The 14,428-nt window shown below is 41.7% G+C and overlaps 1 protein-coding gene across 1 annotated transcript in view; it reads right to left on the bottom strand.

Annotated features, from left to right (window-relative positions):
* TSG101 (tumor susceptibility 101) overlaps positions 1 to 14,428 on the bottom strand; it is a 50,733-nt gene that overhangs the window by 20,885 nt on the left and 15,420 nt on the right. Inside the window, exons 5-7 of the mRNA XM_049781053.1 lie at positions 13,105 to 13,228; positions 6,254 to 6,320; positions 1,859 to 1,950 (exon numbers count right to left, since the gene is read on the bottom strand). Coding sequence (XP_049637010.1) covers positions 1,859 to 1,950; positions 6,254 to 6,320; positions 13,105 to 13,228 — 283 coding nt within the window. The remainder of the gene's footprint in view (positions 1 to 1,858; positions 1,951 to 6,253; positions 6,321 to 13,104; positions 13,229 to 14,428) is intronic.

The following is a 14,428-nucleotide window of genomic DNA, read 5'->3' on the forward strand; positions in this document are numbered from 1 at the left end:
TGCAGAAGGACAGTGGTTCGAATCCAGGCATCCCATATAGTCCCCTGAGCTTGCCAGGAGCGATTTCCAAGCGAAGAGCCAGGAATAACCCCTGAGCACTGCCAGGTGTGACCCCAAAACAAAACAAAACAAAACAAAAAAAAAAACAAAAAAAAACAACCTCTCCCCTAATATAAATATCCCTTTCCTACCTATAATAAACTGAGTTACTCTAGCAAAATGGCTGGTGGATGTTTCTTTGTGAGTGTTCTACAAGCTTGAGATCTGATTTCACCAGTGACTACATCCAGCAACTCTAACTCCATCAGCAACTCTGACCTCACCAATGACTTATACATCTTGGGATCTGACTGTACATTGGGGGTAGGGGCAGTGAATAGAGCTAGGAGAAAAAGATTATCACATAGGGTCTTTTAAGCTTACAAACTTTCTAAACTTACGAACTAGAAACTCTCAGTAAAATAGGAAAACACTAGAGAGTTTTAAGCAGTGACAGGCTTTATGTTTTATTAGGCCCACTCAGCTGCTGTGTTAAAAAGATATAGGGGATCAAGGAAAGAAATATAAAAACCTTTTACGATGGTTTAGAAGTCAATGATTTAGGGGCTGGAGAGAAAGCACTGTGAATAGGGCATTTATTTGCCTTGTACATGGCTGACCAATGTAGTCCCCCAAGCCTGCAAGAAGTTATTTCTGGGGCCAGAGCAGTGGCACAAATAGTAGGATGTTTACCTTGTATGAGCTAACCAAGGACAAACTTCAGTTCGATCCCCTGGCATCCCATATGGTCCCCCCCAAGCCAGGAGCAATTTCTGAGTGGTGCATAGCCAGAAGTAATCCCTGAGCATCACTGGGTGTAGCCCGAAAACAAAACAAAACAAAAAAGAAGTGATTTCTTTGCAGAGCCAGGAGTAACATTTGAACGCTGCCAGATGTGGCCAAAAAAGAAACTAACAAATTGGGACGTTAGATTTAACCTCATAAGTCACTGGAGACGTTGGCGAAATTAATTTTAATGTAATAGTATAAAGGAAGTCCCAAACAGTTTGAAAGAGAAAAAGAGAACTGGAGATAGTAAGCATAGACAGTTGTCTCAAGGGATTCTGCTACAAAGGGAAAAGAAACAAAATAGTGGGAGCTTGGTATGAAGGGAAAAGTATTGTTGAAATAAAACTCCTGAGTACACTAAAGAGTACATTATCAGTGAAAAAATCAGCTTTAGACAGAAACAAAGATCACTAATCTATGGTAACAAGAGGATGATGGCAGATATGGTGGCACATGTGGTAACAGATAAGTATATAATGCAGTGGGAACCTATGAAAGTTCTCCTATCACCTTAACTTTTCCAGTTAAATGAAATTATATTGCAGACAACTAGAAAGCAATGAAGAACTAATTTATAATAATTTGTCTCACTCAACCCTCTCATTTCCAGTGGGTTTTTTTGTTTGTTCGTTTTTTTTTGGCCACACCCTGTGATGCTCAGGGGTTACAATCCTGGCTATGTGGCAAGGTCTATCCTGGGTCAGCCACTTGCAAGGCAAACACCCTACAGCTGTGCCATCACCCTGGCCCTCCAGTGGTGTTTTTTCTAAAGATGCTCATGTTTTAATATATAACCAGGCTAAGAAAGCCAAGAAAAGTTCAACACATATTAAAAGCATTGAAAAAATGTTTATTCCCTCATAAAAGGTTTATGAAAAAAATCACTTCATGTTTTAAGATTATACTAGCTGAATATTCAGGTTTTCCTTTAAAGAGGAAAAGTTGCAAATAATTTTAAAGTGAAATAATTTTACAAAAGGAAACTGACTTTCTTTATAAGGTGAAGAAAACAATTCTGTAGGATACTTACCAACAGTGGTCACAGGAGGCTGGGAAGGATACTGGGAACTTGTTGTAGCAGGATACTGACCACCAGGTGGGTAAGGACAGCCTGGGTAACCACTGGGAAAAAAAATTTTAAGTAAATGTCAGGATGCTACAACACTGAAATAACTTGAGTTTGGCCAGTTTTAGAGATACTGATGTCTATTCAAGCAAAGTTATAAGAAATTCATTAGTGAGTCTGGATTTACTTTTTAGTTGGTAGGTTTTGATGGTTTTGATTGTGGTGCTTGCCAGGGGTGATTCACTTTAGTCGTGGTATTTACACATACCTGGTCACAGTGTGGAAAATACTTTGTCATAGCACTGAGAAACTCAAATGGAAAACAGTGAGGCAGTCTAAGGTATCCAATTCTTGGTATCACCAGCCTCATGTGTGCAAAACAGATGCTCTTTAGTCAATTTGTTTCTGGGTACTACTCCCCACCCTCCCAAACTTTCCTAAATTTATTTTATTCCTTTTTTTTTTTTTTTGGTTTTTCGGGCCACACCCGTTTGATGCTCAGGGGTTACTCCTGGCTAAGCGCTCAGAAATTGCCCCTGGCTGGGGGGGGGGGGGGACCATATGGGACACCGGGGGATCGACCCGCGGTCCTTTCTTGGCTAGTGCTTGCAAGGCAGACACCTTACCTCTAGCGCCACCTCGACGGCCCCCCTAAATTTATTTTAATAAAATACCCAGAACTGAGAGTAACTTAAACCAGATCATACATTAAAAATTTAATAACTGGTGAAACCAATGGAATTCATCTTTTAGTACATGATAAAGAAAAACAAGCAAAGCTCTGATACAGATCCAAGCAGAGCACATTAAGAAGTCTAGGGCAACATGACTCATGGGTTCAGGTTTCCAAGAAAAACTGAGTTTAAATCTCTACTATGTACCAGGCATCTAACTTCTCTTAAGGTGCAATTTCCCTCCTATATAAAATGGGAATAAAAATACTTTTCTCTGGGCTGGAGCGATAGCACAGCCGTAGGTGTTTGCCTTGTACATGACTGACCCAGTATGGACCAATCCACAGCATCCCATATGGTCCACCAAGCCAGAAGCGCTATCTGAGTGCATAGCAGGAGCAATAGCACAGTACGTAGGGTGTTTTACTTGCACAGGGCCAATCTGGATTCAATCCCTGGCACCCCATATAATCCACTCACCTGAGCTCACCAGGAATGATCTTGTGCAGATCTAGGAATAAGCCCTGCACACTCCCAGGTTGTTGGCTCCTCCAAAAGTGTTTGTTTGTTTGTTTGTTTATTTATTTATTTATTTAGGTTTTTGGGGGCCACACCCGGTGACACTCATGGGTTACTCCTGGCTATGCGCTCAGAAATCACTCCTGGCTTGAGGGAGTATATGGAATGCCGGGGGATGGAACTTTGGTACATCCTAGGCCAGCACTGGTAAGGCAGATGCCGCTCTGGCCCCATTCAAAGTGTTTTTAAACACTTAGAACATCATTTAAAACAATGTGAGCGGGGCCGGCGAGGTGGCGCTAGAGGCAAGGTGTCTGCATTGCGAGCGCTAGCCAAGGAAAGGACCACGGTTCGATCCCCCAGCGTCCCATATGGTCCCCCCAAGCGCTTAGCCAGGAATAACCCCTGAGCATCAAACGGGTGTGGCCTGAAAACCCCCCACCCCCCCAAAAAAAAAACAAAAAAATAATGTGAGCTTTCAATAAAGGGTAGATCATTATTATTCATTGTTGCTAAAATTACATACCCAAATTTGTGCAAAAACAGAATAAATGTGATCTATGAGGATAAATAAGCTAGGGATATATTTCAAACAATAAAGCAGTTTCTGTTTGTTTGTTTTTGGCCACACCCGATAGGTGCTTAGAAATCGCTCCTGGCAGGTGCGGGGGACCATATGGGATACCAAGGATGGAATGAAGCACAGTTATATTGCATGCAAGGCCCCCTGGGTTTGAATTCTGGCACCACATCCAACCTTCCAGAACTGCTGGAATGTCATCCTGATAGTCCCTGAATACCACTGAATGTAATTCTTGTAACTGTAATTGAAAAAGAGCAAAAGGGGGCCGGGCGGTGGCGCTGGAGGTAAGGTGCCTGCCTTGCCTGCGCTAGCCTAGGACGGACCGCGGTTCGATCCCCCGGCGTCCCATATGGTCCCCCAAGCCAGGAGCAACTTCTGAGCGCATAGCCAGGAGTAACCCCTGAGCGTCAAATGGGTGTGGTCCAAAAACCAAAAAAAAAAAAAAAGAGCAAAAGACTTAAGGCTATAAGTATGATCCCAGCAGCTCTGCTGTTTGGGATCTCTGGTGCAGCAACAAAGTGTGCAAGTCCCTTTATGTACTGTGAACAGATGTGTGAGTCCTGACAAGCACTACAACCACCATATCTAAATAGTAACTCTGCACAATTATCACAGATAAATATTTGAGAACTATGATCAAGCATCCTCATCTCCCTCCCTCAGGAAGGAGAAAACAATAGCCCAGCACAAAAGCTAGAATTCATAGCAAATTTTTTTTTGGCTTTTTAGGTCACACCTGGCTATACTCAGGGGTTACTCCTGGCTCTGTGCTCAGAAATTGCTTCTGGCAGGCACAGGGGACCATATGGTATGCTGGGATTCAAACCACCATCCATCTGGGATTGGCTGCTTGCAAGGCAAACACCCTACTGCTGTGCTATCTCTCCAGCCCCATGGTAATCTTTTTACAGTGAGTGGTCCAAATTCTATTAATCCTGCTTTCACTTTATGATGTATTACCAACAAAATTTTCTATGTTACTTACTGGAGGCTCACTGTAATTATGATATTCTTTCATCTTTCATTTACTAATATAAAAGCAAAACTGAATGATTTCAATAAAGTATTTTAAAAAAAGCAAAACTGAAGATTTTAAATGAAAGATTTTTATTTCTAATGGGTACATGAAGACTAGTAACTGTATTATTTTGGTTTTAGGTCATACCCAGCAGAGCTCTGGGGGCTACTTCTGGTGTGGTGCTCAGGGGAATCAAATGTGTCTCCTGCCTGCAAAGCATGTACACAAATCCTGAGCCATAGCCTCAGCCCCAGAACTTTAATTTCTAATTGCTAGAAACTCATGCTGTAATAATGCAAGGAAATGTCTTTGTGAAATTTTTCTTTTTTTGTGGGGGGAGAGGGGGGAGCTTGGTTCATGCCTGGATGTGCTCAGGGGCCACTCTTGGTGGGTATGGGAGACCATATAGAGTGGTAGGAATCAAATCCAAAAGTTAAGTGACCTACCTACTGAACTATCTGGCTCTGAAATTTTTGAATCTACATTTCTGGAACTGGAATAAATTTGACTTCCCACCCAGGGTTTCTACCATTTTTACAAAGATATTCTGTAATCATTTTTAAATTTTTCAGCAAACTCAGATAAAACTCTTCTGGGTCTAGATATTAATTTCAAATCATTCCTAGATTATTTATTGAGCCTGCTCAATTTCTCCTCCATGGTTATGTTTAGAGTTTTTCATTAAGTAAAAAATGTATTTGAGTGGGCCAGAGTGATAGAGCAGAGAGAAAGGTGCTTGCCTTGCATAGAGTCAACCAGAGTTCAATCCCTGGCACCATATACAATCCCTGAGCTTCTTAGCTTGTTTGGTTCTTGTTCTGCATGCTGCCGACCTGGGTTCAATCCCCAGAACGACATTCGGTCACTCCCAAGCATCACCAGGAGTAATCCTTGTAAACCACCAGATATAACCCCCAAATCAAACCAAAACAAGAGACATACTGCTTTGCGTACAGCTAACCCTGGTTTGATTCTAGACACCACTACAAGGTCCTCCCCTTGCACAGGCTGGGAATAGCCTCTGAGCACTTCCAGATGTGGCCCATTTACCTAGCCCCAACTCGCCACAAAAAGGGTCATGCTGTGGTTCAACAGTAAAGACTAGCAAAACACAAACACGCATGACAGTACACAGTCAGTGAACATAATGAATGTTGATCATCATGCTGACTGAAATTATATAAATCATTAATGGGCTCCCTGTAAGTTACAGAAATATTAAAATATAAAAATATTACCTTTCTTTCACTTCTTAACTAAATATGCATTATAATTGGTGATGAATTAATTTTTCACCAATCTATAACTGAATGAACTGTTAAGAAGGATTTTCAGTCCCAAACCAATCAAGATCAATGTTATTATTCCACCTCACTCCTCTCTAAACAGAATGAATTACCTTTATCTAGAAAAGAGAAAGTTTTTGAACTATGCACCATAATTTTCATTAATAAACCAAGTTTACCTTCCATTAATTGTAACTAAATGTAATGCCCTAAGCAGCATCTATTATATTTTTATTTCAAAACCAAAATTCTAATACAATAGGCTGAAAGATTCATTACCTGGGATTGGGAGCATATCCAGAGGGGTATGAAGATATTCCACCTGGCATGTTTGGCATGTAGGATGCTAGAAGCAATATTTTAAAATTATATGCATACAATTGGACATAAAATAATCAATAATATATACAACACTTTCAAACTACACAAAATTTCATATAGCTGAGCAGTCAAAATCTCAGAACCAAACTAAGACAAATACTACATACACATTCTTTTTTTTTTATTTTGTTTTTTTGTTTTTTTTTTTGTTTTTGGGTCACACCCGGCAGCTCTCAGGGGTTACTTCTGACTCTGTGCTCAGAAATCGCTCCTGGCAGGCTCAGGGGACCATATGGGCTGCAAGGATTCGAACCACTGTTCTCCTGCATGCAAGGCAAATGCCTTACCTCCATGCTATATCTCTGGCCCACACATTAATTCTTTATTTCAAAAACTATCTTCAAATCATTAAGCCTATAAATTATAACACATGCACTACAATCACAACAAAGAATAAATGGCACACAGGGCAATCTAGTTAAGTCAATTCTACAATCTTTCAAGTTTTTTTTTTTTTAACCACACCCAGTGATGCTTAGGAGTCACTCCTTTCTCTGCAATTAGGATTTATTCCTGGTGCTCAGGGGACCATATGATTAAACCTAGGATAGCTGCATGCAAGGGGAACACCTTAACCCGAACTCTCTTTCCAGCCTCCAAATAAATACTTAAAAAAACACAAAGTATAGGGGCCGGGTGGTGGCGCTAGAGGTAAGGTGCCTGCGCTAGCCTTGGATGGACCGCGGTTCGATCCCCCGGTGTCCCATATGGTCCCCCAAGCCAGGAGCGACTTCTGAGCACATAGCCAGGAGTAATCCCTGAGCGTCACGGGTGTGGCCCAAAAACCAAAATAAATAAATAAATAAATAAATAAATATCTCAAATAAACAATTAAACCTTACACCTCAATAAACTAGAAAAAAAAGAGGGTTAGGGGGCCGGGCGGTGGCGCTAAAGGTAAGGTGCCTGCCTTGCCTGCGCTAGCCTTGGACGGACCGCGGTTCGATCCCCCGGTGTCCCATATGGTCCCCCAAGCCAGGATCAACTTCTGAGCACATAGCCAGGAGTAACCCCTGAGCGTTACCGGGTGTGGCCCAAAAACCAAAAAAAAAAAAAAAAAAAAAACCACAAAGTACTATAGAAGATCTATAAAAAACTTATATTCAGCTAGATTGAATACAGATTGGTATAAAATAAAACAAAGCCTGAAAATGAGCAATAGTGGGGGTAAACAGGTTCAAATTTAGCAAAGAGAATGCTATATAAAATTTTTAGAGTCCTATAAAGAACTAAAAAAATAAGTTTTTTTGTTTGTTTTTTTTTGTTTTTGAGTCACACCCGGCAGCGCTCAGGGGTCACTCCTGACTCCTGGCTCCACGCTCAGAAATCGCTCCTGGCAGGCTCAGGGGACCATATGGGATGCCAGGATTCGAACCACCAACCGTCTGCATGCAAGGCGAATGCCTTATCTCCATGCTATCTCTCCGGCCCCGTTAAGTTAATTTTTATTCTAACTAGAAATGACTTTGAGACCTTATTTTTTCAAATAATCTTTTAAAACAATAGAACCAGCATTACTCTTTTGTATGTGCAGTACTGCTAAACTATGCCCAAAACAGTGCTTAAGTCCCTCTACCTTTACACCAAGATCCCTTTTGCCACCCCATCTGTTAGATCACAGTGCTACTGACTTGTATCTCAAGTTTTTTTTCATTGAGGATTGTTAAGTCTCAATTGTTAACCCCTGGTTTTGTTTCTCACTCACAACTGAGTGCAAATGAGTGAGATCATCTGGTGTTTTATCATTTTTTTCTGCTCACTTAACCTAATTTGATACCAATCATTTCTACCCAAGCAGCAGTAGTATTTCCTTGCGTATAAATACAATTTATTTAGCCACTCATCTGTTGTTGGGCACTTGGGTAGTTTCCGTATCTTGAGTATAATAGCTGTACAAATGTCCTTTCAGATTAATGTTTTCATGTTCTTGAGGTAAATACCCAGGAGTGGAATTGCAAGATAACAGGGAATCTTTATTCTTAATATTTTTAGGAGAGAAAGAGTACCAAGTGCAGTGATGCTCATGGGTTATTTCTGGCTCTGTCCCAGGAATTACTCCTAGCAGCGCTGAGGACCTTTTTCTTTTTTTTGTCCTTGGGCCACACCTGGTGACACTCAGGGGTTACCCCTAGCTATGTGCTCAGAAATCACTCTTGGTTTGGGGAACCCTATGGGATGCCAGGGGATCAAACCACAGTCTGTCCTAGGTCAGATGCGTGCAAGGCAAATGTTTTACTGCTGCGCTACTGCTCAGTCCCCCATCTTTATTCTTTTTGAGAGTCTCAAACTGTTTTCTTTTTTGTTTTTTTGGGTTACACCTGGTGATGCTCAGGGATTACTCTTGGCTCTGCACTCAGAAATTGCTCCTGGCTGGCACAGGGGACCGTATGGGATGCTGGGATTGCAACCACCATCCATCCTGGATCAGCTGCATGCAAGGTAAACGCCCTACCGCTATGGTATCTCTCTGGTGCCTCAAACTGTTTTCTAAAGAGGTTGAACAAAGCAACAGCCCCATCAATAGTGAATGAAAGTTCATTTTTGGCCATATTCCCACCAACACGTGTTTCTAAACTTTATGATATAGGATATTCTCGCTGGTTTAAGAATGAAAGTAAATGGGCCCGGAGAACTAGATAGAGGCATCTGCCTTGCATAAAGAAGGACGGTAGTTCGAATCCCAGCATCCCATATGGTCCCCCGAGCCTGCCAGGAGTGATTTCTGAGCGTAGAGCCAGGAGTAATCCCTGAGCGCTGCCAGGTGTGACCCAAACAAAACAAACAAACAAAAAAGAATAAAAATAAATGATAAACAGGGACGTATTTAAAACTAACTGGAATATGATTCTTCAATCTTGGACACTTTAAGGCAGGGGTCCTCAAACTTTTTAAACAGGGGGCCAGTTCACTGTCCCTCAGACCATTGGAGGGTCTGACTATAGTAAAAACAAAACTTATGAACGAATTCTTATGCACACTGCATATATCTTATTTTGCAATGAAGAAACAAAACAGATACAAATACAATATGTGGCCCGCGGGCCATAGTTTGCTTTAAGGAGTTCTCTGAGTCCCCAGGGAAGTGGATGCAGGGTTTGGCAAAAGACGGAGACACTCAGTTGTTGTGGTGAATCATAATTATGTGTGTGTTTACTGAATATTACAGGGATGAATTTGAACAGGCAAGGTTAAAAAAATTGTACTTTCTTGTTAGCAACAAGCTTTCAGTACATACTGTTTGATCTATAAATTTCTTCACAACAGACAATTCAGAGGCCTTTAGTATGGGTTTCAAATCTTCTGAATCATAAGTTCCAATTAAAAGAGGAGAGTTGAGCCATAGGCTTCTCTGGCATCAAAAGGGCAAATTTTGGGGCTGGTGATATAGCATGAAGGTAAGACATTTGACTTGCATGCAGAAGGGTGGTGGTTCGAATACCGGCACCCTATGGTCCCCTGAGCCTGTCAGGAGTGATTTCTGAGCATAGAGCCAGGAGTAACCCCTGAGCACTGCCAGGTGTGACCAAAAATCAAAAAACTAAAAAAAAGCAACCCCCCCACCCCAAAAAAGGGCAAATTTTAATATATCAAAGTTTTTTATTCCTAGGCTGGACCTTGGGTGTCAATTCTGATATAAATTATATTAGCAAATTTGTCAGGTGTTCCCATGAAGGACTCCTTTCATCTGAGTGAGTAGAACATCTTTTAAGACATAACTTTGTTTTTAGGGGTCAGAGAGATAGCACAGTGGTAGGGTGTTTGCCTTGAACACAGCCAATCCAGGATGGGTAGTGGTTTGATTTCCAGCATCCCAGATGGTCCCCCAAGCCTGCCAGGAGCAATTTCTGAGTGCAGATCTAGGAGTAACCCCTGAGTGCTGCCCGGTGTGATCCAAAAACAAACAAACAAACAAACAAAAACACCAACCCCCGCTCCAAAAAAACAAAACAAACAAAAACTTTACTTTCAGAATTAAAAGTTATTTTTATGTTTCTCTTGATGCTGATTTTTCCCAGGTAAAGTGATATTTAATCAAGGCCATATTTGTGTGTAATTTTGTCATCTGGAAGTAAATGCTCAACTATATACATACTTAGCACAGTAGCAGGGAGATTCTTATTAGGTCAAATAAATGTCTGTAACTACTACTAAACTTGGAAATACCACTCTCACTTTTCAAGGAAGTGACCTCTCTTTGAGGTCTTTTCTCAGCCATCTGTACTGAGGGAGCCCAATGGACCTTCTGATTTTAACTTTCCTTAAATATGGTGGGAGTAAATCTCAAATATAATAAAACTTACTACAGAAACAAATTTGGGCTGGACCAACAGTACAGAGGGGCAGGGTGTTTGCCTTGCACAGGGTCAATCCCTGGCACCCTATATGGTCTCCTGAACCAGCCAAGAGGGATCCTTGAGCTCAAAGCCTAGAGTAACCCTTGAAGGTGTAGCCCCCTTCCATAAAGGAAAAAAGAGGGCCCGGAGAGATAGCACAGCGGCGTTTGCCTTGCAAGCAGCCGATCCAGGACCAAAGGTGGTTGGTTCGAATCCCGGTGTCCCACATGGTCCCCCGTGCCTGCCAGGAGCTATTTCTGAGCAGATAGCCAGGAGTAACCCCTGAGCAATGCTGGGTGTGGCCCAAAAACAAAAAACAAAAAACAAAAAAACAAAAAAAAAAAGAAGTGTTAGGGCCAGGGAAAAAAGTTAAAATCGGTCTAAAATAAATTTGCTAAATTATCCTAAATTTTCTCCCCCTGACCAAAAAAAATCATGGTTCAGAGCTGGAGAAAGTACACAGTTCAAAGAGCGAGTCATACATATATATTTGGGGGGGCATGTAGAGGGTCTGGGTTTGATGCCTGGCACTGCCTGGTTCCCTGAGCACCACTGAGAGTGAGTGACCCCTGAGTTATCAAGCCAGAAATAGCCCTCTAAGCACTGCCAGGTGTGATCTAAAAACCAAATGAATAATGAAATCATAGTTAAAGCCATAGTGTAGTCAATTGGGGTTAGTAAAGTGAAAACAAGTGAAACAAACTGTCAATATCCTGGATGATTTGTTTGTTTGTTTTGGGTAACACCCGGCAATGCTCAGGGTTTACTCCTGGCTCTATGTTCAGAAATTGATCCTGGCAGGCTCAGGGGACCATATGGGATGCTGGGATTCGAATCACCGTCCTTCTGCATGCAAGGCAAATAGCTTACCTCCATGCTATCTCACTGGTCCCGTATCCTGGATGATAAGAATACTAGTGCAGGGGCCGGTGAGGTGGCACTAGAGGTAAGGTGTCTGCCTTGCAAGCGCTAGCCAAGGAAGGACCGTGGTTCGATCCCCCGGCGTCCCATTATGGGCCCTCCAAGCCAGGGGCAATTTCTGAGCGCTTAGCCAGGACTAACCCCTGAGCATCAAACGGGTGTGGCAAAACAAAACAGAACAAAACAAAACAAAAAGAATACTAGTAAAATAGTGCGTGTGAGTGTGTGTGTTACATCTCACCGTTCCCGTATCTTGGATGTGTGTGTGTGTGTGTGTGTGTGTGTGTGTGTGTGTGTGTGTGTGAGAGAGAGAGAGAGATCTCACCGATTCCTAGTTGTGTGTGTGTGTGTGTGTGAGTGAGTGATATCTCACCGATCCCAGTGTCAGGGCCACATTACGCAGTGCTCAGGGACTATTCCTGGTTCTTTGCTCAAGAGTGACCCTGGTGTTGTTTGGGGAAACATAGGCAGTGTCAAGCTGCCTGCATGCAAGGCAAGTAGTGCCTTACCTATAAGCTCCCCAGGACCACCCTCTACCCACGCTCCTGAAAAAAAAACAAACAAACTAATAAACAAACGAAGAACAGAAAAAAATTTAGGGATGTGGTACAGGGAGAAAACAATGCTGTACAATTTTGCGTCTAACCCCTGGTACCATAAAAACAACCAAAAAGTAAACTAATATAGGGCAAAAGACTGGCTCAGTGGTAAAATTCATGCCCTGAATTGGTTGAGGCCCAGTTTGGTTCCTAGCACCACACACATGCAATATCAACAAAAGAACACACAGGAAAACCAGACATAATATACTCCCAATGAGGAGAAAATAATTTGTTCCACACCCCCAATCTCCTTCAAACAAGGTAAAATTGGCTGTATTGTATCAGGGAGAAGGAAGCTGAAAGCCAAATGTCCAGTACCCAGAACAAGTGGATTTGAATGATTTAGTATAGATGAAAAGAGGTCAATCTCCCTTTCAATTTACATCTGCTTCTAAAACCAAATAATGCTATTCAATAGCATGCACGATTTAAAATTTTCTAGCTCTGGGCCCGGAGAGATAGCACAGCGGCATTTGCCTTGCAAGCAGCCGATCCAGGACCAAAGGTGGTTGGTTTGAATCCCAGTGTCCCATATGGTCTCCCATGCCTGCTAGGAGCTATTTCTGAGCAGACAGCCAGGAGTGACCCCTGAGCACTGCCGGGTGTGGTCCAAAAACCAAAAAAAAAAAAAAATTTCAGGCTCTATCCCAGCATTCCTTCTCCCTCATTCTATATAATTCAGCACACCTATACTTAGATTTCCACCCACAAATGAAAGCCCAAATGCCAGTCTTTGAGCGAATTTTATACATGCAGATGTGAGGCCTTGAAGTATCTCCAAAATGTCCACTAAGATGGCAAGCTAAAAAGTAAAATCAAGTCATTAACTGTCTTTTACAAGGTTTACTGTTTTCTTTTAAGAACTAAAAAATAAAATCTCAATTGTACTCACCATTTGGTGGCCCAGTTGCCTGGTATAGTGGATAGGATGCTGATGTAGGGCGAGAAAAGACTGGAGGTTCATCGCCAAATACCACAATCATGACCTGAATAAGTCCCAACAAGTCTGACTGTGGCTAAAAATAGAAAAAAAATGAAACCAGCTAGAGATTTAATTTTTGAAACAATGGAAAGTGTGGTGATTTATCACCTACTTCTACTCATTTCGGTAATTTTCGTTCTAGGAATGCAAACAAAAAATTTTTATTTAATGAGGCTGGGAATTAATACAGTAGGTTAGGGCACTTGCCTTACATGTGACTAAGTTTTGATCTCTGACACCTCAAGTCCTGCCAGGAATGATTCCTAAGATCAGAGCCAAGGGTAAGCTCTGAGTACTGTTCGGTGTGGCGCCAAAGCAAAAATTAATAAGTTTACATGTATAAAAACCACAGTAGCTAAAACATTATATTGAAAAATGCAGATAGTGCTATTCTTCATTTGACACCATATAGTTAATCAAAGGAAAATAAATTATTCTGGTAAAAATTTAGGAATGGATATATAGCAATAGTCCAAAATATCATTAATGGTATTCAAAAGGTAACAATAATAACTTGGAAACTAGTTTGCTTTGTTTTATTTTGCTTTGGGTCACATTCAGTGGTGCTCAGGGCTTACTCCTGGCTCTCAGCTCAGTGATCACGTGGGGGACCATATGTAGTGCAGAGAATCAGGGCAAATGCCTTATCTCCAGCCAGAAACATGTATTTGAGTTTTTTTTTTTTCAAAGATTGTATCATAAACTTTGAAACATGTTCTAGCTGAGAAATCACCATATCTTTAATTTTATTTATTTTTTTTGTTTTTGGGCCACACCCATTTGACGCTCAGGGGTTACTCCTGGCTATGCGCTCAGAAATCGCTCCTGACTTGTGGGGACCATATGGGATGCCGGGGGATCGAACCGCGGTCTGTCCTACGCTAGTGCTTGCAAGGCAGACACCTTACCTCTAGCGCCACCTTCCCGGCCCCCATATCTTTATATAAAAGATACACATTCAGGTTTGTTTTTTTTTTTTGTCTCCTTTTTTGTTTGGTTTTGGAAGATATCCATTAGTGCTCAGGGGTTACTCCTGGATCTGCACTCAGGCTGTGGTCAAGGGACCACATGTGATACCAGGATTTGAACACAGGTTGGCTACATACATATACTTTTATTTTTTAGCAGTGTTCAGGGTTTTCTCCTGGCTTTGTGCATAGGAATCACTGCAGGTGGTGCTTGGGATGAAAATGAGGTGGGCCATATACAAGGCTTAACCCTTACCCTTATTTCT

The sequence above is a fragment of the Suncus etruscus genome, chromosome 9, assembly GCF_024139225.1.
Source record: "Suncus etruscus isolate mSunEtr1 chromosome 9, mSunEtr1.pri.cur, whole genome shotgun sequence".
Classification (NCBI taxonomy): Eukaryota; Metazoa; Chordata; class Mammalia; order Eulipotyphla; family Soricidae; genus Suncus; species Suncus etruscus.